Consider the following 24395-nt stretch of genomic DNA (forward strand, 5'->3'; position numbering starts at 1 on the left):
GCAGTAATTCACCGCCTTCTTATCGCATGTCAGCGGGACGATAAGATACGTCACCCCACCACCAGCTCCTCCTAGGGGCAGGGATACCTTAGGGTTAGGGTCCAATGGCAAGTCTCCAAGCCTCCAAGCCTGCTTTATACGCCCTCCCAACGACATTTTTTCACCGATTCATCCTTCCTCGACTTGCTCGCCACCAAAATTAGAATTGGCATTGGGCCGCCCTCTCAACTTCAAGATATTCTTATTTAAGCTCTGCTGTGCTGAAGCCTTTATTTTTTCAGTTTTAGGAGAAAGGCTCAGAGCCGTACCTCTTAGCACTGGGTGAATTGGATGAACTGTTGACTCGGACCCTGGATTGGATTGACTCGTTGCTTGGTGTTGCATACAGCCGAACAGTCATCCTGCATCACAGGGCATCCGCTTTCCGTCAACCACCAATTCCAAGGCTCGCAAACACGCCGAAGATGCCTTCTAACTCCGGAAACCAGCCAATCCCGGCCAAGAACAGCCCTTCGGCGGGCCATCATGACATCCAATCAGCTTTTGCGTCGTCCTTTCGCTCGGGGTCGCCTCTAGCGCAGGAGATGTTAGCCCGTGATCTAGCGGAGTGCTCGGATGAAGATGGCGAGGTGCCTTTTGACACAGAGGCGATTGAAGAGGGAGAGGACGACGAAGAAGAAGCTGATGCTCTTCCCGGGCCAACCCTCTACCGCCGGCCAAGCGGTATCGCATTTGGTACCACTCGCCCCGCCTTTGGCCCAGGTGCGCTCGACGAGCCAGCCTTGCTCACTCGCACGGAACGCACCCGCAGCCGCGATGAGGAACGCTCTCTCCTCCGTGACAACCACATCCTTCCTCCCAAACATCAACACCACCATGCCCCGAAGAAGGGTCTTGCCGGCCAAGTCTCGGGTCTTTACAAGCGGCTCTTCAGCACGAAAGTGCGCCTCCCAGCCGGCGACGAGGAATCACCCACCCCGGCACAAGCAGCACCGCGGATCGTTGTCATTCCCGACGAGACCTCCCCCCTGCTCTCCTCCCGCCGTTCCTTTGCCGGCCAACCATCCCCAGGAGGGGGCGGAGCGGGCGGAGGAGGCGCGGGCGGCGAGAGCCTCAACGAGCAATGGGATGCCGCCGTAGCAGCCGGGCAGATCAAGACGACGTGGCAGCGCGAGGCCAAAACCATCGCCGTCTACTCCCGCTCGCTCATCGTGACCTTCCTGCTGCAGTACTCGCTCAACGTGACGTCCATCTTCGCGGTCGGCCGACTAGGCACGCTGGAGCTGGGCGCCGTGTCGCTGGCGACCATGACGGCCAACATCACCTGCTATGCGCCCGTCCAGGGGCTCGCCACCAGCCTGGACACGCTGTGCGCGCAGGCCTTCGGTTCGGGCCACAAGCATCTTGTCGGTCTGCAGCTGCAGCGCATGACCTATTTTTTGCTGCTGTTGCTGCTTCCCGTCGCTTTTGTCTGGCTGCACGCCGAGCCCATCCTAGCGTCCATGATCGAAAAGGACAGCGCCGCGCTGGCCGCGAGCTACCTGCGCATTGCCCTGCTGGGCACCCCGGCGTATGCGGCTTTCGAGGGTGGCAAGCGGTTCGTGCAGGCGCAGGGCTTGTTCCATGCCACTACGTACGTGCTGCTAGTGGCGGCGCCGACTAACATTCTGCTGAACTGGTTATTTGTGTGGAAGTTTGGCTGGGGTTTTGTCGGTGCCCCGACGGCTGTCGCTATCACACAGAACATGCTGCCGGTGCTGCTCTTTTTGTATGTGTGGAAGGTCGACGGCTCCCAGGCGTGGGGCGGGTTCAGGAAGAGCGCTTTGAAGAACTGGGGGCCGATGATCCGGTTGGCCCTACCCGGCATGATCATGGTTGTGGCTGAGTGGTTCGCCTTTGAGATCTTGACCCTCGCGTCCGGGAGGATGGGTGTCGAATTTCTCGCGGCGCAGAGTGTTCTCGTGACGGTGACCAGCACGACGTTCCAGATCCCCTTCCCGCTCTCCATCGCTGGCTCGACCCGGCTGGCTAACCTCATTGGAGCCAAGCTGGTCGACGCGGCCAAGACGTCGGCCAAAGTGGTGAGTTTACCTGTAGTTGCCAATTTCAACGATGCCCGTTCACTAACTCGTGGGACAACAGACTGTTGTGGGCGGCGCATTGGTAGGGCTGTTCAACGTAATCCTCTTGTCGGCTTTTAGGTACCACATACCGTTGCTCTTCACACATGACAGGGAGGTCATCGAGCTCGTGGCCCGGACGCTCCCCGTCTGTGCCATCATGCAGCTGTTTGACAGCATGGCGGCCGTCTCCCACGCACTGTTGCGGGGCATTGGCCGCCAGGAGTTTGGAGGCTATGCCAACCTCGTTTGCTACTACCTGGTGGCGTTGCCCATCTCGTTCGGGCTAGGATTCGGTCTCGACTGGAAGCTCAGCGGGCTCTGGATCGGTGTCACGGTTGGGTTGTTGACGTGAGTTTTCGTTCTATTTTCACTCGCCGAGTACGACCCTGCTAACACACAACAGTGTCTCGGTGGCCGAGTATTGGTTTACATTGCGTGTTGACTGGCACCAAGCAGCTAGGGAAGCCGAGAGCAGGAATGCCTCGGGGTAACTGGATACCCATTTATTTTTTGGATTAGGTGCGGGATATAACATCATATGCAGGATACTAACCGATCTGAGTGTACATACATACATACATTACACGCGCATTTGCAACATTTGTAGCACTTGTTAGATACCCCATCAGGATAGTGAGATGACTTGGAACGAAAAACAGTCATAAAAATTGGGGGATAGATGAATGAATGGAATGATACACTTGATAATGATCAGCTCATGCCTGGTACAGTACTCACAATTTTATACCCCGAAGCCGATTACTGGGCGGGTTTGGTGGCTGGACGTAGGCTGCCTGGGGTGTTTTCCGGAAGCTGAAAATGACTGTGCCTCTTATTACAACTGTATCCATTTGATTGGGTGTTCTTACTTCTTGTAACTCTGCAACTCTTGTCTCTTCTGATGACAGCTGGAAGGAACCTGCCTCTTACACAGTGCCCAGTGGCGCTTAGTCAGCGGCTTGTTTAAGAACCCCGCGAGCGCGAGGGGCACAGAGCGAGAGAAGCCGGGCCTAGCCCGACAGTTTGGCAACGAAGTGGGGTTTCCGTCCGAAAGAGTTACACAAGACAGGGGCACACCGTCTGCTGCCGGCCGGCGCTTTGTCGGGCAGCAGCACGCGCCGAGGAGTGGAAATAGGAATATTTCAGTATTAAAGTGAGGGTCGTTGCACGCTATATCCACCAAGAACCCCAGACACTGTTCCCCAGATTCAGCAAACAGCGAACAGCGAACAGCGAACAGCGAACAACGAACCTCCATTTCGCCCTCCACAACAACCCGACACCATGTCTGCCACAACAACAACCACCGCCGAGCCGATCACGGCCGACTCGATGCTCCGCCTTTTCCCGGACATCGACACAAGCGGGGCAGCTCTCGAGGGCCACGATGAGGAACAGATTCGCTTGATGGACGAGGTCTGCATCGTCCTTGACGAGAATGACCTGCCAATCGGGACTGCGAGCAAGAAGCTATGTAAGTGTTCCTGTTACGCCACCCCCGAAACTGAGCGGTGGGGTGAGAACGAGTGGGCTGCAGCAAACAAGTAAATAAATGCACGAGGGAATGCTGTACTGACGAGTGATGCGGCTTGGTAGGCCACCTTATGACGAACATCGACAAGGGCCTCCTGCACAGAGCCTTCTCCGTCTTCCTTTTCAACGATAAGAACGAGCTGCTCCTGCAGCAGCGCGCCTCGGAAAAGATTACCTTCCCGGACATGTGGACCAACACCTGCTGCTCGCACCCCCTCAACGTGTCCAACGAGACCGGCTCCACCCTCGAGGATGCCGTCCGTGGCGTCAAGAATGCCGCACAGCGGAAGCTGGATCACGAGCTGGGTATCAAGAAGGAGCAGGTGCCGCTGGAGGACTTCCGCTTCCTGACCCGCATTCACTACAAGGCGCCCAGCGACGGCAAATGGGGCGAGCATGAGAGTGAGCAGGCCCCCCATGCGCATCCCGCGCTTCCCGCACTCACCCGCAGGACGACGTGCATGCTAACAACGTGTCTCTAGTCGATTACATCCTCTTTATCAAGGCCAACGTCGATCTCGACCCCAGCGAGAATGAGGTGCAGGCCACCCAATACGTCTCGCCCGACCGTCTGAAGGAAATGTTTGAGGACCCGACCCTCAAGTTCACGCCCTGGTTCAAGCTCATCTGCAACTCGTTGCTCTTCGACTGGTGGAAGCACCTCGACTCGGGCCTCGAGAAGTACATGAACGAGCAGGAGATCCGCCGGATGTGATCGCCCAAGATATTAAGTTGCGGCTATCAGTGCTCGTTTCTATTGCAAGCCGTTTTGCGCGGGATGCAGCTTTTTGAGGAGTTGGCCAGCGCCGGTTGTTTCGTTTCGTTTTTAAGCCTAAGATATCCGCTCTATTTTGCGGTAGCAAGTAAGAAGGCTGCGCAGAGAGCCCCGTGCTTCCCTTTTTCAGCGCCTTGCATTGCGCCGGCAGGACTATACATTGGACAAGGCATGGTTGCAGGTGGGAGCCTGGGGGGGAAATACATAACACGACCTGGAGTTCATGCAATTTCTCATGGCGATACCCTATTCTGGGAGCATGCGATGTGACAAACAAGCAGACCTGAAACAACACAGGCGGCTGGTTGATGGAAGACCAGCGACATGCCGCCAACTGTTCTCTCCCCGCCCGCCTCAGCTTCGTTTCTGTGACGCCACTGTCGCCGGACTAGGGGATAGCTCTGAAACCACCAGGGATACCATCAAATATCGTCACCTGACCGCCTTGCATGGCGCCATGTTTCCTGAGCCGATCGCTGAATGGATCTGATCTGGCGTTCTGGCCGCCGCTGATCATAATTGGAAGAAGACAAGCGTGTGGTGCTTGCAGGGCGAGCAGTCCGCCCCACACCGCCGACCACCTCTATCGGATCACCAGTCGTTCCCCAAGTGAGCTAAGTGAGCACCGTTGGCTCGCTCGGCTGGTTGAGCACGTGTAGCGGCATATCGACGGCGAAGCTTGCCGTGCTTGTCTTCCCTTGCTTCTTCCGAGCTGGATTCCCTGGAACCCGGGACTCGGCAACCCCCACCTCCGGAGGCGGCCGACCGATTGTTGCCGCTTGCTTGCTTGTGACCCCCCCCCCCGGACCCCTGCGGGTGGCCGGTGTAAGCCAATGGATACCGCCGCCTGTCAACGCCCCGTGGTTCCCGGAACCCCTGTCGGCCGATTTCCTGACCAAGACATTGGGGTTCCTTGTTAGACAATTGGCGAGACGGCGTGGGTTGGCATGTGTGCGTGTGAAGTGCTAGTGCAATCAGTGGACTTCCGCTGTTCTTTGTGCCGGCGGAGGATGCCACGATTCCCATTCCATCCCGCCCAGGCCCGGTTACGCCTGTCTCATTCTGTCCAACATGTCTCGGAAAATATTAGTCCACCAAGCCCCCTGCCTCCCTGCCTACTTATCCCTCTATATCCTCCCTCTGTCCTGTGCTGTCCCTTCAGTCTTTGGATACCACCTCCTAGCTCAACTGAGAATAGCATATCGCGTTGAAGGCCACTTACACACACCCCATCCAGGGGGCAATCTTCCTACAGGGCACCTTTGCCTGCTTGCCACCAACCCGGCCGTCTACACCCCGCCCCGCTCGTACACCCACAGCATCCATTCAGCCTGCCTGTGCTCGTGTGTGTGTGTGTTGCGTGCGTGTTTGCGTGTTAGTGTGACGAGACTGAGAGTCTTCTCTCTCTCATACCATCTATTCATCGCCGGCTTCCATCGACTACGGTCATCGTCCTCCTCACATCCATAGCCCATTCACCACAACTACCCACTCGCAGAGGGAATCTACGGAAAAAGAACCACATTGATGTCGGCTGACATTCGAACCGCCCTCAACTGCCTGCGCCACCCGTCCAGATTCATGCCCATCTCGAGAACGCAACTTTCGAGAGTCCACACGGGCGACAGTATCCAAAATATATCAGAAAATAAACCAAAGTATGTTGTCTATCTAGACAGTTTAACAAAAACAGAACCAACGTTCCTGACCGTCCGTCCGTAGACCCTCAACCTTAAAAAGTAATAATTACACCACCACCACCACCACCCCATCATCCGCGCCATCAACTACATCATGGCGCCGTCCGTAAGCAGTACAAGTTCAAGTACCAGTACCAGCTCCAACTCGGGTTCGGGCTCGGGCTCGGGCTCGGACTCGGACTCCAGCTCGAGTCTCACGTCCAGCTCCAGCTCCGAGTCCCTCAGTTCCAGCTCGAGTATCCCCTCCCCCTCATCCTCCCCATGCCTCTCGCCATCAATCCCCACCAAGGCGAAGGTGAAGGCGGCCGTAGCCGCCCGCCTTCCCGGCAAGCGCTCCTTAGTTCCCGCCCGCTGGACCGACTGCTCCGTGCGCACCATCGGCATGGCTGAGTGTCGTGACGCTGCTCTCACGCTGGCGCATGCCTTTGCTGCGGATGATTATGCGCAGTACTTGGTGGCGGATGATGGCGGGGCTTGTGATGCGGGGAGTGATGAGGACGGGAATGTTGGTGGTGGTGGTGGTGGTGGGAGGAGTAGAGGCTTGACTACCGAGGAGGACAAATGGCGGCTGCATGTCGATATCTTGACCTACACGGTTGCCTCGCATTGCATGAGCGGGCTGGTTAAAGCTGTGGGCGCCGAGTGCGATGCCGTCGCGCTTTGGTACGTCTTTCCCACCCCTTCTCTCTCTCTTTTCCTGGGTGCCATCAAGAAGTTAGCAACCCGGCTGTTCACAACCCCCAAAACTGACCAACCCCTCCCCCATGCTCAGGGGCCCGCCCGGTAAACATCTCGACAGCTGGTGGACGCAGCTCCGCAGTGGCATGTGGCGTATGTACTTCCAGCTCTCGCCCGAGGGCAGGAAACGCTACTTCGACGAGATCGTGCCCCGGCTGCACGACGCCAAAGTCCAGGTCCTGGGCGACCGCGAAAACGACGCCTGGTTCCTGGCCTACCTCGGCACCAAGCCCAACTCGCAGGGCCGCGGGTACGCCGCGAAGCTGCTGCGGGATATGATGGCGCGGGTGAGTCCCTCCTTTCACTTCCCCTCCTCATCACACACACACACACACATATACCATACCCACCCTCCTCCCCCCACAGCCTCAGAAGAGTCCCGACCTGCTGATGAGCGGCACCCTCCGCCCGCCACTAAACAGGCCGATGCGGAAAAACGGCCCATATACCTCGAGTCGAGCTCGCAGGCCAACAACGCCTACTACGAAAAGTTCGGCTTTGAGGTCAAGCAGGACGTCTTCCTGGAGCGCGGGCCGGTGCCCGTCCGCCTGTCCATCATGGTTCGCGAGCCCCGCAAGGTGGCCTATACCGCCGGCCCGAGCTCGAGTTTGAGTTCGAGTTCGAGCCCGATGGGCAAGAAGAAGAAGTTTGTTGTTGGTGCTGCCAAGGGGTTGAGGAGGGGCTGACTGAGTGAGGGGGGAGAATGTGCGAGGGAGGATGAGATTGGGTGATTTGTTAGTGCTTTTTTTTGATTTGTTTCTTGCTGTTGTTTTCCTGTCTTTTGCGTTGGTCCATTCAACTGGACCCGTACCCGTTAACTGGTTGCTGCATTCAACATGCGTGCTTTTTGCTTCAGCAGGATCTAGCGGTCATTGGCTTCTCGTCCTCGACGGCGCCCATCCGGGTTACCCTACGGTGGGATCCAGTTCGACGACCTTGGCATCTTTTCGTAGCAAGTTGGCCGTAGTCACTCACTCATTCGGCCGAGGCCACCCTCGTACATCCTGAGGAAAAACAAATCTTTAGCCCTGCGGACCTGTATCCTCAACATGAACAAAAACCCGATAAACTAGCAAGATGTGCCAAAAAGCCGGCGCCATGGTATCCCTCACGATGCAACGCTCTTCTAGGTCCCGTTTCCTCCCAGTGCCCTTTCCCGGCGGCCCGAACCCTCCCACGGTCGGCCGCTCACACATCAAAAATGGCCCACGTGTCGTCATCGTCTGTGGTGTAGATGATCCCACCGGCCAACAACTCGTCCGCCGCAGCCGTGATGTCCGCCGCCGACATCCTCGTCCCGGCCACCACCTGACTGACGTTGGTGTGCTCGCCGGGCGAGTTCGCCATAAAGTTGAAGACGGTCCGCGCGGCTGGCGAGCAGGTCGCCAACCGTGCATCGACCGCGCCACCACCACCACCACCGCCACCGCCACCGGCCCCATACCCACCATCCACAAACATACTGTCCCCGTCCGCATCCGTCCCTCCAGCACCAGCACCAGCCTGCCCGGCGGCGGCCGACCCCTTGGTCATGACCAGGTGCACGTAGGTGGCCTCGAGCAGGTGGTAGTTGACCTCGTTGAAGTCGTCGATGGCGCGGATGAAGTGGGCGCTGACGTGGCGCTTGCCGTTGTAGCTCACGAGGCGGCCGAAGACGCGCACGTACGTGTCCGGGGCGAAGCTCACGGCCGTCTCGGGCCGGTCGCTGTCGGCCCACTTCTTGACGTCGATCAGGCCCGTGCCGTCGTCGAGGCGGTATGTGATGTTGATCGTGTGCGTCGACGACGATCGCACCTGACCGACGAGCGTCACTTGCGTGGTCGGCAGGCCGTCGACGGCCAGCTCTGAGCCGGGGTAGGGTTCCTTGCATTCGATGAGTTGCTTGATGGTTACCGGGCGGAGGGTGTCGTCTGCGAAGTTCTGTTTCGGGAGACGCCCGGTGTGGTTAGAACTAGAAGGATATCTTGACAATAATGGAAAGAGGGGAGAGGGCTTACTCTTCCACTGCTGCCGCTCTGACTTCCTTGCTGCGACCCAGCCATGAAACCGCCGCCATCATCACCGCCTTGGCTGCCGTAGCCTGTTCGTTGGTAGGCTGCGAGTGGTTAGTCAAGTTTTCGAGATCAAAATTGGCCTGTTGGGGTCGCATACACATGATTTTCGATTGATTTCTGGTGGGTATAGGTCAGACAGATGGTCGTCTCGGGAGTCGGGTGATGTTGTCGTTGTAGGCTGCGGGGTGAAAGATTAAAGATTGTAGGCCGAAGACGCGTTACGACGCGACTGGGCAGCAAGCAGAAGCAAGCACTCAACGCGTGCCCCGCAGGCAGCAGGGGCCTGTGTGGGTCAGTCAAGAAGTGGCCTGAATCCCATAGTTACATATTTGATTGGTTGGTTATTGAATATAAGGCGGGTCTCCAACCGCTCACCAACAGCGTCTCAAAGAAGGAGCGACGGCGTCATGAGAGCCAGAAGAATATGAAGCACTCGAAGACATAAAAATTCAAAGTTGCATTGCAAATTATACTTAATTTTACCACATTACTATTAACCGACTTCCGACTTCTATCCCTCACAATGCCGGCATCAACGATACCCCCTCTCGATGAAGAAGAGAGCCCGCGATCATACTGCGACTGCTGCGGGCCGTTAACCTCCCTCGCCCGGCCCGTTGATGTGTCTGAACTAGATGAGTAAGGCATACCTTAGATAGCATGATACCCATAATACCCATGATATCTCCATTACTATATCCATAAAATGTTTAACCTGTCATATTCCTCCTAGCCACGGCATCTTCCAAAACGCCTTCTGCTTCCCGCCCATCTTCGGACCCATCCTCTTCGATAACCAGACGAGCGACTGCCGCGATCACTGCGCCAATGAACGAAGTAAACCTTCCCCCATTCATGGGTCTTACTCCCATCCCCTTTCAAAACCCCTCGTTAAATCTCATATAACCTATCCTAACCTTTGTACACAACCCCCTAGCTTTCCTCTCCTACCTCCGCCTCTCCATGTACATGTCCATCGTGGCCGTGGCCATCGTGCTGTCCTTTCACCTGCGCAAGACGGCGTCCGACATCGAGCTGCGGATGGCCAAGCCGCTGGGCGCCATCTTCTGGGCGCTGTCGGTGAGCTGCTTGGGGGTCGGGATCGCTAATTATACGAGTACGTGCCCTCTTTTTTTCTTACTTGGTGGATATCATCGGTGGGACCTAACGTTGGGATGTTATAGAAACGGTCAATAAGTACAGTCGGAGGGCGGCTATTGTGCAGAGTGGGTGGAAGACGCAGGCTGTGAGTGAGCTTCCGTTTAGTAACCTAGGTATCCCGCGTTGACTGACAATCTGTAGGTGATGGCTGCAATAGCCATGTGCATTTTTGGATCGTGTGTGACGCTTCTGGTGGTTAACAAACTAAATGAGCGCGCAGATGAATGACATCAATCATCCTAGTAGTTGAGGCGTTCGGCGCATCTTGATATTGGGGTAACTATTTTGAGCATCCACCCAGCAGATGAAAATAATGACTAAACCAATACCCATTGCCCAAGTGTGACAGCCGTACTTCGATACAAAAATCCGTACAGTGGCCCCAGCCTCCGGGGAGCGCCTCCGTGGGCTAAAGCGCGCCAACTCATTCAGCCATCCTTCATACAGAACAAGTCCTTCATCGACTTCTTCGCTAGGAGATCGTCAGGCGCCAACGCCTGGCAACCCCCAACCGCACGTCGAAACTCATCCGTGTAAGTCGCCGCGGCCTTATCCAAGTGGGACAGCGTCGTGGCCGTCCCGTCCCAAAGCAAAAGCGGCATCTCGTCAAACGGCAATAACCCGCCTCCTGGAAGGCTTTCGAAAAGCGTGATCCCGGGGGCAGGCAGCTCGGCGCTCTTGGGCGCTTCATTCCCAAGCTCTCTCTCGTATTCCTCGGGGGCTCTGTAGAGTTCGTTGTGGACGGTGGCCAGATTCCTCGCTGTCGCTTCGCTGGGGTAGAGCGTCCAGTAACCGCGGGCGCGGGAGAGCTTCAGGGCGTGTTCCAGCCATGAAGGGTATCTCTTACTGACGAGTTTGTCGGTGAAGAAAGCGGGCGGTGGCTGGGTTTTTTGCTGGTAATCGATTATGTGGGATACAAGGGCGTGCAGCTCGACCCACTTTTGCCCCGTGAACAGCGCCGCGTTGCTGTCTGGACCTTGCCATAAGAAAGGGGTCTCCCCCTTTTCTGCAGGCGATGCAAACGGTTTCGAGCCATCTAAGTGAGTGGAGGGCAGGTTGAGGCTGATACCGAGTAACCTCGAGTCCCATTCCTGCGCAAGGGCGGCTCCAGAGTACAGGTAGTGTAGCACGGAGTATTTCAGGTCTAACAAGCCAAAAGAAATCAGCAAAACAGGTTTGGAGTCCCTGGCAGGGTTGGTGCTCACTCACAGTGGAAAAACCGAGGTGACAGTTGGGCCTGCGGCGAGAGGACAAGTACATGCGAGTATTTCGGGTTGCTCGGCCAAAACGACTCGAGAAAGCGCACCGAACTTTCTTCCTCGGTGAGCCTACTACGCGATATGCGGTGCCTGAGGGTGAGTTGCCGAGGGTGGGACGGCAGGTGGGAGCGACCCGGTGGCCACTGAAAAGTCTTCAGAAACTCAACAGTGCCGCGGTCTACATCATGCGGCAGTTCAATGGTCAAATGGGGCGTCGAGCCCGTCGAAAAGTCGGCCGCCGATAATGACTTGAGCAGATGGATAAGGCCCCCTGAACTTGCTGATGGCGCATGGATTAGAATGTCAATGCTGATTTTGTCCCAGGCTGTCCCTTGTGTTAGCATGAATCCATATACCCGTTTGCTCGTTATCCTACCTGCCAGCGATGAGCTATCAAGCTTTGTCATCCAAGCCAGCCGTGAGTGTGCGTTCTTAGGCAACTCGATCAGGGGTATGCCCGAAACTAGGGCCTGTTTCCTGAAGCCGGCTAAGAAATAATCTTCCTCCAAACCGGAAGCATCAATTACCACGGCCTGCGGGTGCATATAGGTGTTGATGTGGTCTACAAAGATGTTAGACTCCGGCGGCAGAGCTCTTGGTCATCCTACTTACGGAGCGCACGAGCCGAGCTTTGTCTTAGACGCTCAAGGGCCGATGTTTCGGCAAAATCTGGGCGAGCATCTGGCATCAAGTCAGCGCCCGAATTCGCCTGGTATGATGGCGTCGCAAGAGTTGCGCATACCATGGAATATGACCTGGCAAGACTCGTCAATGCCATTGACAGCGCGCAAGTCTTCAATGTCGATACCGCTCCCACCAATGAGAGCAAAGTGCACATAGTTCCTCAACTCATCCCCCATCCGGCATGCCATGGGCAACAGAAGCGCGGCGCTTTTCAAATTCGCGGCAGCAAATAGGACGTTCTTATTCACCCTGGAGGTGCCCCCGGTGGTGTATATTGCCTGAAGCGTGGGCAACAGTTTCAGGAAAATGAGAGGCCCCGTATATGGTGCTGAGGGTGGCGCTAGCTCCGTTGGAGGGTTGTTCGACACAGGAGACGTCTGTCTCTGGGGCTTCTGGTCGTGCACCTTCGGCATCACCGCAGGCCTCCGTCCCGTCCCCGGCGCATGAGCTTTCTCCGATTCGGGCCGGCTGTTATATACGGGGTGGCGTCGATCTCGAATCGGGAGGTCGGTGGGGAGGTTACTGATAAACAGGTAGACGAAGATGCCCAGCGCAAAGGCCATCGCAAGCCGTTTCAGGAACTTGCTTCTCGGGGCTCCTCCCGTGGCGGCGCTCCATCGTGGACGGATCGAGGGAAGCTTGGCCGGCTTGTGGTCGTCGTCCTTTTTCCCCAGCTCCTCGTTGGTGAGAAACATGGTTCCCATCTTGTGCCGCCTGCCCAGCGCTGCCAAGCTGCGCTTTTCTCTCGGTCCCTTCAGCCAAAGAAAAAAACGACGGAACGAAGACTCGTCGATGCGCCAATGGCACTTCCCTTGTCAATGAAATGATTAGCCGGTCGTCATCGGAATATGCTGACGGCAAGCGTTGTCTGCATTTGTCTCGGGTTTATCCGCGCCGAGGTGACGCGATCGTGGGATCCGGGCGCCGGGTTACGAGAAGTCGTCTTTTGCGAGTTTGGGGTTAAGATCAACGTGTCTCGCGACCTTCTGCTGCCGGTGACTGCCGATCCAACTACCCTGCAGGGATCCGTCCCAGTGGCAGCGGCAGGGCCTCTGTCCCGCATTCAACCCCTGCAACGTTGGTTTCTGGCTGCGGGAAAGGTGGGGGCAGATGAGGGGCAGTCTTATCGCTTCTTTTATTTTTTTGAGAGTTTTCATCGACACGGCAACGGAATGAAAAAAAGTATCCCCCACTAGTTTGCGACGGGATAACCAGAATTGCTTAAAGAATTACTTAAAAAGAATTACCGAACTACCTGGTATCCGACCGCGATATTAAAAATATGGGCAAATCCCGCAGGAACAGAGCTCGGGGAAACCGTAGCGACCCGATCGCAAAACCTGTGAAACCACCATCTGATCCAGAGCTCGCCAAGCTCCGTGAGAGCAAGATCTTGCCGGTGCTCAAAGACTTGCAAAGCCCACAAGCCAAGTCCAGGACAGCGGCTGCCGGCGCCATCGCCAACATTGTCCAAGATACCAAATGCAGGAAGCTACTTCTGCGGGAGCAGGTCGTCCACATTGTCCTCACAGAGACACTCACCGACAACAGCATCGATAGCCGGACAGCTGGTTGGGAGATTCTCAAGGTGCTGGCTCAGGAGGAGGAGGCGGACTTTTGCGTGCATTTGTACAGGCTCGATGTTCTGTCAGCGATTGAGCATGCTGCCAAAACAGTAAGTGTGGTCTCCTTTCAAATTCGGATCTCAGGGGCTAACTTGGGATCACCAGATCCTAGAAACGCTCACAGCAACCGAGCCTTCGTTCTCAAAGCTGCTGAAAGCTCAACAGCGACTAGTATGGGACATCACCAGCTCTCTGCTCACACTTGTCGGCCTTTTAGCATTGGCCCGGGAAGAAATTCTCCAAGCCATTGTCAAAAACCAGACCGTCCTGCGCCTCCTCTTCCGTCTGGCTTCCACCGACGCCGCCCCCCAAGAGATGTTTGAGGAGGCCCTTTCGTGTCTCACGGCGTTATCAGAAGACAGTCTTGAGCTTGGTCAGGCTATGACGAACGATCAAGAAACCCAGTGTTACGATGTACTCCTAAAACTGGCGACCACCGGAACTGGACCGAGGGCGGTGTTGTCCTGCGGTGTCCTCCACAATGTTTTCTCGTCATTACAGTGGCTGGATCACAGCCCCGGCAAGGACGGAGCATGTGATGCTGTTCTTGTCCCCAGTCTGGCGCGGGCGCTAGAACAGGTTACCCCCAGTGGTACACCTGCTAACGGAAACTCGAGTCATGGTGAAATTACACAAATCGCCCTCGAAATCCTAGCTTCTATCGGAACTGATTTCCAGGAGACGCTCGCAAAGGGCAACCGCGCACCGTTAGATCCTGCCAAGGCTAACGAGGAGTGGAATGGTTTTGACGACGCCGATGCCGACGCCGACGCCGATGCGATGGATGTCGACGGAGGGTCAGACGCGGGAGTCGAGGAGGACGAGAAAGAAGGAGAGGAGGGTGAGGACGATGAAGAAGACGGTGACGACGGCTCGATCACATCGGACATGGAAGCCGACATGGACCGCGTGGCAGGCGAAGAAGGGTCAGGGGCCGGCGACATCAACGATCTACCAACACTCCGCGAGCTCATCCAAAGAGCCGTTCCACAACTCATCCGCTTAACCAACATCCCCGTCAACAGCGAAGAGACACTAGCCATCCAGTCTCACTCCCTCTCCGCACTCAACAACATCGCCTGGACCATCTCCTGCCTGGAGTTTGGCAACGGCGAGAACGCCCACATCTTGGGCGCGTGGTTCCCGACAGCCAAGAAGCTCTGGCGCAAGGCGATAGCACCTATCCTCGACGCCGACAGCGCCGACCTGAAACTAGCCACGCAGGTAACCGGCCTCGCCTGGGCCGTCGCGCGCACCCTGAACGGCGAGACGCCATCGGATGGCAGCCAGCACCGCAAGTTCATCTCGCTATACCACGCCGCTTCCAAGAGCCCAGCCCAACAACAACACCCCGAAGGCGGCCAAAACGACGGCAGCGAGGCGCAGGAAGACCCCTTCCAGGGCCTCGGCGTCAAGTGCATCGGCGTGCTCGGGTCGCTGGCGCGCGACCCTGCCCCTATCGAGGTCAACCGGGAGGTGGGCGTCTTCCTCATGACGCTCCTCGGCAGCGACGCGGCGCCGCCGGCCGATATTGTCGAGGCGCTGAACCAGCTGTTTGACCTGTACGGGGACGAGCAGGCGCCGTGCGACAAGGAGGTGTTCTGGAAGGACGGGTTCCTGAAGTACCTCGAGGAGTTTGTGCCCCGGATGAAGGTGCTGGTGAAGGGGGTGGACAAGAGGGCGCAGGCCGAGCTCAGAACGCGGGCGGACGAGGCGTTGCTCAACTTGGGGAGGTTCGTGGGGTACAAGAAGAAGCATGCGCCTAAATAATACGGGACCCCCCCGTCATCCAGGGCCGGTTGGATGGGTAGTTGGGTAGGTGAGGTTGAGGTATGCCACCGATCTCAAGAGACCATGTACTCACCTCTGAGCCTCAATCAGTGGCGTTGATGGCTGTAATGAAATGAAAGTCAATAAATGTCATGTCATGTCACAAGCGAATCAGCAGCACGGACCGTTTGATATTGGTGACCGCACATGTCAAATCAAAATGCACCCATAGAGCCCTGGATGCTCGAGGGCAATGCGCCGGAAAGAAAACCTTATATATATCGGTCAGGGTCAAATCAAGCGCTCTCTCCTCTCCAGATTAACTCACACACGTAACATCCGTTTTTCCCATGCGCTCCCTCCCTCCCGCCGTGGTTGTAACACTTCACTCTCACACAACGAAGATGAAGAAGACAGCGCCGGTAGACGCTTTCAACCGATGGGCTTCAACTTCTTCTTCTTCTTCTTTTCGGGCCCCTCCTCGCCCGACTTGCCCCCCTTTTGGAACTGGCGCCAGCTGCTGATGCGCTGGTCGCGGGTGGCCTCCCAGTCCTCCTCATGCTGGCGCTTCTTGCGGCGCTGCTCCGTCTCCTCGTCTTGGCGGCGCTGCTCGCGGCCCTCCTCCTGCATCTGCGCCTTCATCTGGCGCCGCCGCCGGTGCTCGTTCTCGATCAGCACGAACTTGGTCTTTTCCGCCCACTTGCGCTCGAAGTCGGCCGTCTTGAGCTCGGGGCTGTCCACCGTCCATTTGTTTTCCCGCATCAGCAGCATCCGTGCGTCCGCGATCGCTTCGTCCAGTACCGCCCGGTGCTTCTCGTCCATCAGCTCCGTCTGGGCTTTTTTGAGCCGGTCGAAGGCGTCCGGCGCCAGGGGGTTCTTGGTTTTGTCGGGATGGATCAGGAGCGACTTCTTGCGGTAGGTCACTTTGATGTCGGATTCGGGCACACCGGGTTTGAGGCCGAGGACGGCGTAGCTAGGAGGGGGTTCGTCAGTGATGGCTGTCGTCGAGGTGGATTGCTCTGAGTAAGGGGCCGGGCTTACGCATCGAGCCTGAACGCTTTCAAAATTCGGTCAATCTCGGCATCCTGTTCGCCGTATTGTCAGTAAATCGATGAGGGTATCCAGGCATCAAATTGGTGGTGAGAATGGGTACCTTCTCCCACTCCTTAGCTTCTGATTCTAACACTTCCAGCGCATCTCGGTTGTCGACGGGGGTGTCGTCTGTTGCATCTTTTGTGGCCATCCTGATGCGTTTGTGGACACGGTTATCGTAATCGCGGTATCAATGTAACTCGAGGGCTGTTGCTATCTCGATGTCCTCTCGCAGATCGCCCGAGCCTCGTTGATGTGTTTACAGAGGGAAAGCCGGCTGATACAGCCTACTCGCTGGTTGCGATAAGGGGCCCGATAAGCCATCAGGGATCCGGCCCCGCTAAAATTTGGCGGGCTGGCTGGCGAGCATCCCGAAAATTTACACGGTTTGGCAGCCCGCTCTACGCCCCGTCGTAGCTCTGTATTCTGCCCCATCGACAAGCTTCGGAGTGTCTTTGCCAACTTCACACTGCGCCCCGGGTGCAGCACCAACACTCCCCATGAAGAGAAGAGCGGCCTCTCCGGCCATGTCCGAGAACGAAGTGGACATTGCCGGCTCTTTGTTCGCCAATGACGCCGACAGCGACGATGAGGTCCAAGTTCATAAGCAGCAGCCTGCCGACCTCGATTTCGGCGATCTCCTAGACAATGGCGACGGCTCCGACGATGGCGGTGATGCAGCCTTTATCGCGAAACAGCAGCGAAACTCCAACAGGAAAACTGGCAGCCTACAAAGCAAGAGCGCAAAGAAGAGCGGCGGTTTCCAGGCAATGGGTGAGTGCCGCGACCCTGACCCGACGGCGAGTTGTCTCCCATGAGTAACTCTAACCAATGAACCCCGTGCGGACAGGTCTCAACTCGAATCTCTTGAGAGCCATCAGTCGTAAAGGCTTCTCCGTCCCCACCCCTATCCAGCGCAAGACGATCCCCCTGGTCCTCGAGCGGCGCGACGTGGTGGGCATGGCCCGAACCGGTTCAGGAAAAACTGCCGCTTTCGTCATCCCCATGATTGAGCGACTGAAGGCTCATAGCGCCAGAGTTGGTGCTAGGGCTATCATCATGTCGCCCTCTCGCGAATTGGCCCTGCAAACGCTAAAGGTTGTGAAGGAGCTAGGCAAGGGAACTGACCTCAAGACGGTCTTGCTGGTTGGTGGTGATAGCCTGGAGGAACAATTCGGCCTGATGGCCGCCAACCCGGATATCATCATTGCCACGCCGGGTCGATTTCTGCACTTGAAAGTCGAGATGTCCCTGAATCTCTCGTCCGTTCGATACGTCGTCTTTGACGAGGCTGATCGCCTGTTCGAAATGGGTTTCGCCGCCCAGCTTACCGAGATTTTGCACGCGCTGCCGCCATCGAGGCAGACTCTTCTTTTCTCCGCTACCCTCCCATCATCGTTGGTCGAGTTCGCCAGAGCCGGTCTGCAGGAACCGAGCCTCATCCGGTTGGATGCCGAGACCAAAGTGTCACCCGATCTTGAAAGCGCTTTCTTCTCAGTGAAGGGCGGCGAAAAAGAGGGCGCTCTTCTTCACATTCTACACGATGTTATCAAAATGCCCCTGGGGGTCCCGGAAGGCATCGAGGAAGAGACCGACGAACAACAGGCGAGGAAACGAAAGCGCGACTCGGAGAGGCGAAATAGGAGAGAAAAGCCGACCGAGCATTCGACCATCATCTTTACGGCTACCAAGCATCATGTTGAGTACATCGCACACTTACTACGCCATGCAGGGTTTTCCGTGTCATACATCTACGGTTCGCTCGACCAAACCGCCCGGAAGATCCAAGTCGACAACTTCAGGAGGGGAAGGACGAACATCTTGGTCGTCACGGATGTCGCAGCCCGTGGTATCGATATTCCAGTGCTCGCGAATGTGATTAATTACGATTTCCCTCCTCAACCCAAGATCTTCGTCCATCGTGTCGGCAGAACAGCCCGTGCTGGCCAGCGCGGTTGGGCCTATGCTCTCGTGAGAGAGTCAGACCTCCCATACCTCATCGACCTCCAACTCTTTCTTGGCAGGAAACTGGCAGTTGGCCAGGAAGTGAAAGAACCATCTTATGCCCAAGATGTCGTTGTTGGCACCTTGATGAGAGCCAATCTCGAAAATAATATAGAATGGGTAAAAAAGGTGCTTGGCGATTATGACGATATCAACGCCCTTAGGGGGGTCACGGTCAAGGCTGAGAAGCTCTACATGAAGACCCGAAACTCGGCCTCCAGCTCGAGCGCCAAGCGCGCGCGAGAAGTTATTGCGTCCAGGAGCTGGACCCAACTACACCCACTATTTGGAGCGTCAGCCGCAAACGCCGAAGAAGCCCGGGACAACCTGCTCTCCAAGATTAGCGGGTTCAAGCCCCAAGAGACAGTTTTCGAGATTGGACCCCAGGGCAAATCGGGCAAGAGCAAGGCCGCTGAAGTTATGCGCAGCTTTAGGGCACGAGTCGGCCCGCGGAGGTCGGGTAAGAAGGATGAGGACACAGAGATGGTGGATGCAGACGAGGACGAATCAACACCCAACGGAAACGAAATGGACATTGAGGAGTCTGGAGAAGACCAACCCGCTGGGGACGGCGAAGACGCCTGGGAGGACGAGGAATCCGAATCCGAACTGGAAGTGACGGTAACAAGCAGCGGCAAATCCACCAAGGGGCAAACATCCTTCCAAGACCCCGAAATCTTCATGTCCTACACGCCACGCACCACCAGCGCCGCCGAAGAGCGCGCGTACGGCGTCAACTCGGGCGGCACCACGCAGTTCGTCGAGGCGGCGCGCGACGCGGCCATGGACCTGGCCAACGACGACGGCGCCAAGGCGTTCGGCCTCCCGACGCGCTCCAAGCTGCGCTGGGACAAGCGCCACAGCAAGTACGTGGCGCGCGCCAACGACGACGACGGCTCGCGCGGCGCCAAGATGATCCGCGGCGAGTCCGGCGTCAAGATCGCCGCCTCCTTCCAGAGCGGCCGCTTCGACAAGTGGCGCCGCGCCAACCGCCTGGGCCGGCTGCCCGGCGTGGGCGAGGCCGAGAAATCCAACCTCGTGCGCAACTTCAGCGGCGGCGGGCCCGGCGGCGCGGGCGCGGGCGGCCACTACAAGCACCGGCAGGAGAAGGCGCCCAAGGACGCCGACAAGTTCCGCGACGACTACCACGTGCGCAAGAAGCGGGTGGCCGAGGCGCGCGAGAAACGCGTCGGCAAGTACAAGGACGGCGAGGGCAGCCGGCGCGAGCTTAAGAGCGCGACGGATATCCGCAAGGCGAGGCAGGTGCAGGAGCAGAAGAGGGAGAAGAACGCGCGGCCGTCGAAGAGGGCGAAGAGGGGATAGAGCGGTGGGTGGGTCGATTGAGTTGTTTGCGGGGTTGATTGTATATAAGGGATAGTGTTCCATTTAATTCGACAGGTGAAATGAGACGTTGGACTGGAATCTATAAAAGTCTATTGTCGGCGTCTACGCGGGCTCCCATCTGAAACATGTGACAGATAACTTGGTCGTTCCCTTTCTAAACAAAATCGTACACAATCCATTTTATCCCGCCTGCACTTGACACGTACGGGTGTTTACAAGCTTCTTTCGTCTCATGATAATCCTAGGTTCACCAGACAAAACAGAACAGATATAACTTTGAGGAAACAAGATCTAATCAGCGAGCAAACAGACATTATATGCATCCATCCATGAGCTAGTAGATACAAGAAAGTCTCTGTCTGGGCCAGAGCAAGCAATGGAAACCCCTTTGCCCCTTCCTTCCCCTGACCCATCCCTTTCGTTCACTTGCTGTCACCGCCAACCATATACCCAAAGAAACAGGCACCCAGCCACATCGCATTTCAATCATAAACGTCATGACTTTGCCTTTCATGCTTATCCTCCCTCATCCAACCTTTCCCATCCAATCCACCCAAATCCGTCCATGATACCATATACCCAGGCAACCACCTTCATCAAGAGTAACCTGACGTACTAGCTCCGCTCAGTCCCAAACCGGGCAAGCAACGGAAGTAGGATCTCAGATCCAACATATAATAAATGAGTGAACGTAAATCCGTAGAGAAAAAGAGCAGACCGGACCAGACAACAAAGAAAAAAAGAAGAAGCGAGTGAGTGGGATCCCAAAGCTAGAAGCAAAGCTAATGCATGGCCATATGCGTCAAGTCATCCGGCGCGCCCGGCTCCACATAGTTAACCCACTCGTGGACGCGAAGGGCACCCCTGCCCATCCCACCGAGGCCCGCCAGGACCGACGACCGCGGGATGTCATACTTGCTGTGCTCGCGATGGGCTTGCGGCGGGCGCCTCCTCACATGCGGCGCACGGTGTGACCCGCCGTTGGCGGCGTTCATGTCCGGCGGGGCCATGTCGTGCATGCCGGGGTGATGGCCGGGGTGCATCATGGGCATTCCCATGCCTCCGGCCATGCCGGGAGGAGGAGGGTGGGAGTGCGGGTGGCTATGGGGGTGGCCGTGGGGTAGAGGCGGTCCGAACCAATCTCCCGGGGGAGGCATCCCGCCGCCATGCATGCCGCTACCGGGCATACCACCCATACCACCCATACCACCCATACCACCCATACCACCGGGCATAGCACCGGGCATACCGTTGGGCATACCGCTGGGCATACCGCCCGGCATACCACCACCGGGCATACCGGCACCGGGTCCGTAGATATCCTCGTCCATAGTGTGGTGCCTACGAAGGGATGGTGCTGGGGGCGGGCCGCCATGAATGGATGGAGGGATTGGCGCCATGGGCATGCTTGCGCCGATGTGGGTGGCGGCTCGGGAAGGTGGTGGGGGAGCACGGGCGGGACTCAATGGACCCAGGGCGCCAACCGGGCCGGCAGCGCCAATGGGGGCAATGGGAGCGGTGGGATTTTGTCTGCTCTCCTTTTTGAATCTGCTGGCAAGGCGCTGTTCGAACGCAGATGCCTGACGCCTGTCGGGAGACGGAGCGCGTCGCCTCTCCTCGGCAGCCGGCACAGGTCTTTCGGGAGACGGGTATCGTGTGGGAAGTTGCCAGTGTTCAGGGGATGTAGGACGTGATTCGGACGGGAAAGTGTGGCGTCTGTCGCGAGATCGAGCCCGCTGCTCCTGAGGGAAATCTTGCCACGGGTCAGGGGAGCGAGGTCGGCGCCGTTCGGCAGGATAATTTTCGGGCATGTAATGGTCAAACCTCTCCGGGGAGGCATAGCGCGCATCCCGGCCCCGACGCACCGCGCCATATTCGAAGCCGGTCGCCGCACGATCGAAAGCTGGACGGGAAGGCGGTTCGAATGCTGAGCGAGGAGGAGGCGGCGCGGCCGGGACATGGGGTTGTGGTGGTGACGGGGCAACGACAGTTGCGGCTCGGCGGTGGTAGTCCTCGTCCGCAAACGGGGTGGCGTAATCGCGCATGTCCGCACGCCGACGGCGATCACGAGGTTCGGGTGTCTCGAAATCGTAGTCCTCCCTCCTTCGGCTAGGATCAGCATGACCACCGTGATGGCCAAACTCGTCAAGCGAATGCATTCTCCGCGCAAGGTGATCATCGCGGTGGTGGTGTTCATGCAAGCGGCGTATATGCGCATCGTCTTCGTAACTTGACGGCCGGGGCCGAGTAATGGCGGCGTGAGGGGGTGCAAAATCTGACCGGAAGTCACGAGGTGAAGGCGAAGGCGGCCGAGACGCGAAGGGATTCGCCCGTGGGTTCACCATCTCGGCCTCAAACGGGTCGTCTGTAAATGAGGGACATTCGCAGCTCTTCCACTTCCCTCCACATTGCGGGCAGAGTTCAGCGCCACACCGACTAGAAAAGAGACGTGGTGTTAGCTAACACCAAATGGTAAATTCGTGACGGGATGTGGTCCTCACCAAGCGATATGATTACGGCCATCCTTGACCTCCACCATGGTTTTGCAGCGGTAGCAACGTTGCCACGGTTCCCGCTTCGTCGGCTGTTCAATGGCGAACAACGCGGCGTCATCATCGCTCGGGCATTCAGGCTCGTGATGCCATCGGCCGTTGCAAGACGCGCAAACCTTGGTCCTACAACGGCTACACCTACCCTGCCAACGTGCGCCTTCGCGGCGCATCTCCTCAAGCTTCAACAACTCACCGCATCGGCGCGACGGGCAGGTCTTGTGGCTTCTGCCAGTGTGCTGTTTGAACTGCTGATTCCACTCGTTTTTGAAATTGGAATCAAACAGCTTGTCAACAGATCCAGCAGGGATGTTATCATTGGTGCAGCACCGGGGTGGCATGTGGTGTTGCGGATCGCTGAGTGATAGCTTGAAGACCTTGCGCAAGCAGGGATGGCACATGCGATGGCAACACTTGAGCTTAGCTGTTTGGCTCACAGGTGTAGCATCGTCCCTGCAACGCACACACACGGTAGTACTAAAAAACCCAAAGTCAGAACGTCACACGGCGCCGGTTGTTCGCGGAACACAGGCACTGACCGCTCGGCTGGTTTTTCCGGTGGGGGGATGCGGGCAAGAGGTGCGGAATAATCAGCGGGAAAGAAGCTTGAGCGCTTCGCGGAGGAGCCTAGGCTATACGATGACGCGGCATGGACCCTCTTGTTGTTGAAGGATGAGGCGGGCCTCGAAGAGATATAGACATCGGATTCATAGTGCCTTCTCGACGGCCTGGCACTACAACCGGCGTCAGCACGTTTGGAGCTCAAAATCTAGGCAACACATGGCCGCCCTGTTTATTACCTCTTGGATCTTGACCGGGAGCGGCGTGTCTCGTCGAGGCTGGGGGGTCCGGAAACAGTGATGTCCCTAGGTCGTCGATAGGGGTCCTGTCCACTGGAAGCGGGGCGGGATAACGATCGATGCCTAGCCGACGGCGCATACCTCGAGGTGCCGTCCTCTTCTTCGTACACCATCTCAGGGCGCTGCATCAGCCGTTCCTGGAGCGAACCGTGGGCGCCGGCGGGCATGGGCGGGGGCGCAGATGGCACGGCGGGGAGTTTTCCGCGGGGTAGGATGACCTGTTCCGAGTCGGAGGTGGCGTCGGTGTCGTCTTCCGAATCAGAAACAGAGGTTCTCGGGGAGCGGCGGGACTCGGGGGTCCGGTAGCGGTGAGCGGATCGGGGACTCACGTCGCGGCGGGCGATGGTCTGGCGACTTACGGGCCGCGAGGGACCGGAGGGAGATGCATCATCTTCGTCGGCCGGTTCGATGATACAGGTTGGGCGCCGAGGGGGCATGGGCACGGACGCGTTGGGCACCCGCATGCTCTTGGAGCGTCCCTTCATAGCGGGCGCGGGGGCCTTGGCCGGATGGGTTGTCTCCGAGGCCGTGTCAGAGGTGGTGTCGGCCGGAGGTTGGGGACGACGTCGTCGTCGCTGCTTCCTAGGCGACGCTTTGGCGTCGTGAGCGTCGTTGGCGTCGTCGGACGACTCGACAAGGTCTATGTCTATATCTCCATGGCGGTTCGAACGAGGCGAGGCACGGGAGCGTGGCTCGCCGCTCCGTGACCAATCATTTGCGGGCTGTGCCTTCGATTTGCCGGCGACCTTCTTCCGTCGCGAGGTGCTGGGCCCGCCCTGCTGTCGGTCAACGTCGGCCATTCGTCCCTTTCCAGGTCGTTCAGCCCCGCGGTTGCAGCAAGCAAGCGAGCAAGCAAGACTTTTGTCGAGTCCAGTGCGGCGGCCCCGAGGATGGTCGCTGGGTCAGTCGGGCAGCCGCGGTGGGAGGAGCAGGCTCGAGATGGAGAATTGAATTGAAGAGTTCGGCCAGATGGTTGGGCGTGGTTGGCCGGGCAGGGGCGGGTCTACGGATGCCCCAATCGCGGAGGGTCGACGTGCATTGCCAGCACAACACAAGCTCTCTCGAAGCAGGCCACCCCGGTTCGTTCTCGACTTTCAGTGAGAATCCTGCGAGCCTAATAAAAG

General features: G+C 57.5%; 10 protein-coding genes across 10 annotated transcripts; 6 read left to right on the forward strand and 4 right to left on the reverse strand.

Moving 5' to 3' along the window:
* The first annotated feature begins 65 nt into the window (after positions 1-65).
* On the forward strand, positions 66-3004 carry F5144DRAFT_572383 (mate-domain-containing protein). The gene is made up of 3 exons (XM_066788887.1): positions 66-2081; positions 2143-2471; positions 2527-3004. The coding sequence occupies exons 1-3, from the start codon at positions 465-467 to the stop codon at positions 2612-2614; spliced, it is 2034 nt and encodes a 677-aa protein (XP_066643000.1). The 5' UTR covers positions 66-464; the 3' UTR covers positions 2615-3004.
* Positions 3005-3332: 328 nt separating this feature from the next.
* Positions 3333-4161, forward strand: F5144DRAFT_572385 (isopentenyl-diphosphate delta-isomerase). Its single transcript, XM_066788888.1, has 2 exons — positions 3333-3597; positions 3720-4161. Exons 1-2 carry the CDS (start codon positions 3408-3410, stop codon positions 4136-4138), a joined length of 609 nt encoding a protein of 202 aa, XP_066643001.1. The 5' UTR covers positions 3333-3407; the 3' UTR covers positions 4139-4161.
* Positions 4162-6513: 2352 nt separating this feature from the next.
* F5144DRAFT_490368 (uncharacterized protein) lies at positions 6514-7555 on the forward strand (the record flags this gene model as incomplete). The annotated part of the gene is made up of 3 exons (XM_066785793.1): positions 6514-6794; positions 6904-7156; positions 7292-7555. The coding sequence occupies 3 exons, from the start codon at positions 6514-6516 to the stop codon at positions 7553-7555; spliced, it is 798 nt and encodes a 265-aa protein (XP_066643002.1).
* A 412-nt stretch (positions 7556-7967) lies between these two features.
* On the reverse strand, positions 7968-9274 carry F5144DRAFT_234237 (uncharacterized protein). Its single transcript, XM_066783272.1, has 3 exons — positions 9021-9274; positions 8867-8949; positions 7968-8789 (listed from the first exon to the last, which is right to left on the reverse strand). The coding sequence occupies exons 1-3, from the start codon at positions 9022-9024 to the stop codon at positions 8058-8060; spliced, it is 819 nt and encodes a 272-aa protein (XP_066643003.1). The 5' UTR covers positions 9025-9274; the 3' UTR covers positions 7968-8057.
* A 1-nt stretch (position 9275) lies between these two features.
* On the forward strand, positions 9276-10620 carry F5144DRAFT_234006 (uncharacterized protein). Its single transcript, XM_066783269.1, has 5 exons — positions 9276-9562; positions 9657-9760; positions 9861-10040; positions 10108-10169; positions 10226-10620. Exons 1-5 carry the CDS (start codon positions 9447-9449, stop codon positions 10310-10312), a joined length of 549 nt encoding a protein of 182 aa, XP_066643004.1. The 5' UTR covers positions 9276-9446; the 3' UTR covers positions 10313-10620.
* F5144DRAFT_234156 (uncharacterized protein) lies at positions 10233-13090 on the reverse strand. The gene is made up of 5 exons (XM_066783271.1): positions 12086-13090; positions 11956-12024; positions 11720-11905; positions 11294-11668; positions 10233-11228 (listed from the first exon to the last, which is right to left on the reverse strand). Exons 1-5 carry the CDS (start codon positions 12729-12731, stop codon positions 10513-10515), a joined length of 1992 nt encoding a protein of 663 aa, XP_066643005.1. The 5' UTR covers positions 12732-13090; the 3' UTR covers positions 10233-10512.
* A 1-nt stretch (position 13091) lies between these two features.
* On the forward strand, positions 13092-15602 carry F5144DRAFT_234094 (uncharacterized protein). The gene is made up of 2 exons (XM_066783270.1): positions 13092-13702; positions 13758-15602. Exons 1-2 carry the CDS (start codon positions 13310-13312, stop codon positions 15420-15422), a joined length of 2058 nt encoding a protein of 685 aa, XP_066643006.1. The 5' UTR covers positions 13092-13309; the 3' UTR covers positions 15423-15602.
* A 252-nt stretch (positions 15603-15854) lies between these two features.
* Positions 15855-16665, reverse strand: F5144DRAFT_602641 (uncharacterized protein; the record flags this gene model as incomplete). Its single annotated transcript, XM_066791225.1, has 3 exons — positions 15855-16395; positions 16464-16507; positions 16576-16665. 3 exons carry the CDS (start codon positions 16663-16665, stop codon positions 15855-15857), a joined length of 675 nt encoding a protein of 224 aa, XP_066643007.1.
* Positions 16666-16891: 226 nt separating this feature from the next.
* Positions 16892-20019, forward strand: F5144DRAFT_234306 (P-loop containing nucleoside triphosphate hydrolase protein). The gene is made up of 2 exons (XM_066783273.1): positions 16892-17288; positions 17365-20019. Exons 1-2 carry the CDS (start codon positions 17015-17017, stop codon positions 19839-19841), a joined length of 2751 nt encoding a protein of 916 aa, XP_066643008.1. The 5' UTR covers positions 16892-17014; the 3' UTR covers positions 19842-20019.
* A 625-nt stretch (positions 20020-20644) lies between these two features.
* F5144DRAFT_490702 (uncharacterized protein) lies at positions 20645-24071 on the reverse strand (the record flags this gene model as incomplete). Its single annotated transcript, XM_066785814.1, has 5 exons — positions 20645-21003; positions 21136-22298; positions 22364-22888; positions 22951-23145; positions 23212-24071. 5 exons carry the CDS (start codon positions 24069-24071, stop codon positions 20645-20647), a joined length of 3102 nt encoding a protein of 1033 aa, XP_066643009.1.
* Positions 24072-24395: the final 324 nt, after the last annotated feature.

This window comes from Chaetomium tenue (genome assembly GCF_020726465.1).
Source record: "Chaetomium tenue strain MPI-SDFR-AT-0079 chromosome Unknown F5144scaffold_4, whole genome shotgun sequence".
Taxonomy (NCBI): Eukaryota; Fungi; Ascomycota; class Sordariomycetes; order Sordariales; family Chaetomiaceae; genus Chaetomium; species Chaetomium tenue.

Bases quoted from the DNA above. Each gene is read 5' to 3' on its own strand.
- F5144DRAFT_572383 (XM_066788887.1), top strand. From the start codon at position 465: ATGCCTTCTAACTCCGGAAACCAGCCAATCCCGGCCAAGAACAGCCCT. The intron at 2,082-2,142 runs GTGAGTTTACCT...GTGGGACAACAG, and splicing joins CCAAGACGTCGGCCAAAGTG to ACTGTTGTGGGCGGCGCATT. The intron at 2,472-2,526 runs GTGAGTTTTCGT...AACACACAACAG, and splicing joins GTCACGGTTGGGTTGTTGAC to TGTCTCGGTGGCCGAGTATT.
- F5144DRAFT_572385 (XM_066788888.1), top strand. From the start codon at position 3,408: ATGTCTGCCACAACAACAACCACCGCCGAGCCGATCACGGCCGACTCG. The intron at 3,598-3,719 runs GTAAGTGTTCCT...GCGGCTTGGTAG, and splicing joins GACTGCGAGCAAGAAGCTAT to GCCACCTTATGACGAACATC.
- F5144DRAFT_234237 (XM_066783272.1), bottom strand. The intron at 8,790-8,866 runs GTAAGCCCTCTC...CTCCCGAAACAG, and splicing joins AGAGCGGCAGCAGTGGAAGA to AACTTCGCAGACGACACCCT.
- F5144DRAFT_234006 (XM_066783269.1), top strand. From the start codon at position 9,447: ATGCCGGCATCAACGATACCCCCTCTCGATGAAGAAGAGAGCCCGCGA. The intron at 9,563-9,656 runs GTAAGGCATACC...TATTCCTCCTAG, and splicing joins GATGTGTCTGAACTAGATGA to CCACGGCATCTTCCAAAACG. The intron at 10,170-10,225 runs GTGAGTGAGCTT...GACAATCTGTAG, and splicing joins GTGGGTGGAAGACGCAGGCT to GTGATGGCTGCAATAGCCAT.
- F5144DRAFT_234156 (XM_066783271.1), bottom strand. From the start codon at position 12,731: ATGGGAACCATGTTTCTCACCAACGAGGAGCTGGGGAAAAAGGACGAC. The intron at 11,906-11,955 runs GTAAGTAGGATG...ACATCTTTGTAG, and splicing joins AAGCTCGGCTCGTGCGCTCC to ACCACATCAACACCTATATG. The intron at 11,669-11,719 runs GTAGGATAACGA...CACAAGGGACAG, and splicing joins TGATAGCTCATCGCTGGCAG to CCTGGGACAAAATCAGCATT.
- F5144DRAFT_234094 (XM_066783270.1), top strand. From the start codon at position 13,310: ATGGGCAAATCCCGCAGGAACAGAGCTCGGGGAAACCGTAGCGACCCG. The intron at 13,703-13,757 runs GTAAGTGTGGTC...TGGGATCACCAG, and splicing joins TTGAGCATGCTGCCAAAACA to ATCCTAGAAACGCTCACAGC.
- F5144DRAFT_234306 (XM_066783273.1), top strand. From the start codon at position 17,015: ATGAAGAGAAGAGCGGCCTCTCCGGCCATGTCCGAGAACGAAGTGGAC. The intron at 17,289-17,364 runs GTGAGTGCCGCG...CCGTGCGGACAG, and splicing joins CGGCGGTTTCCAGGCAATGG to GTCTCAACTCGAATCTCTTG.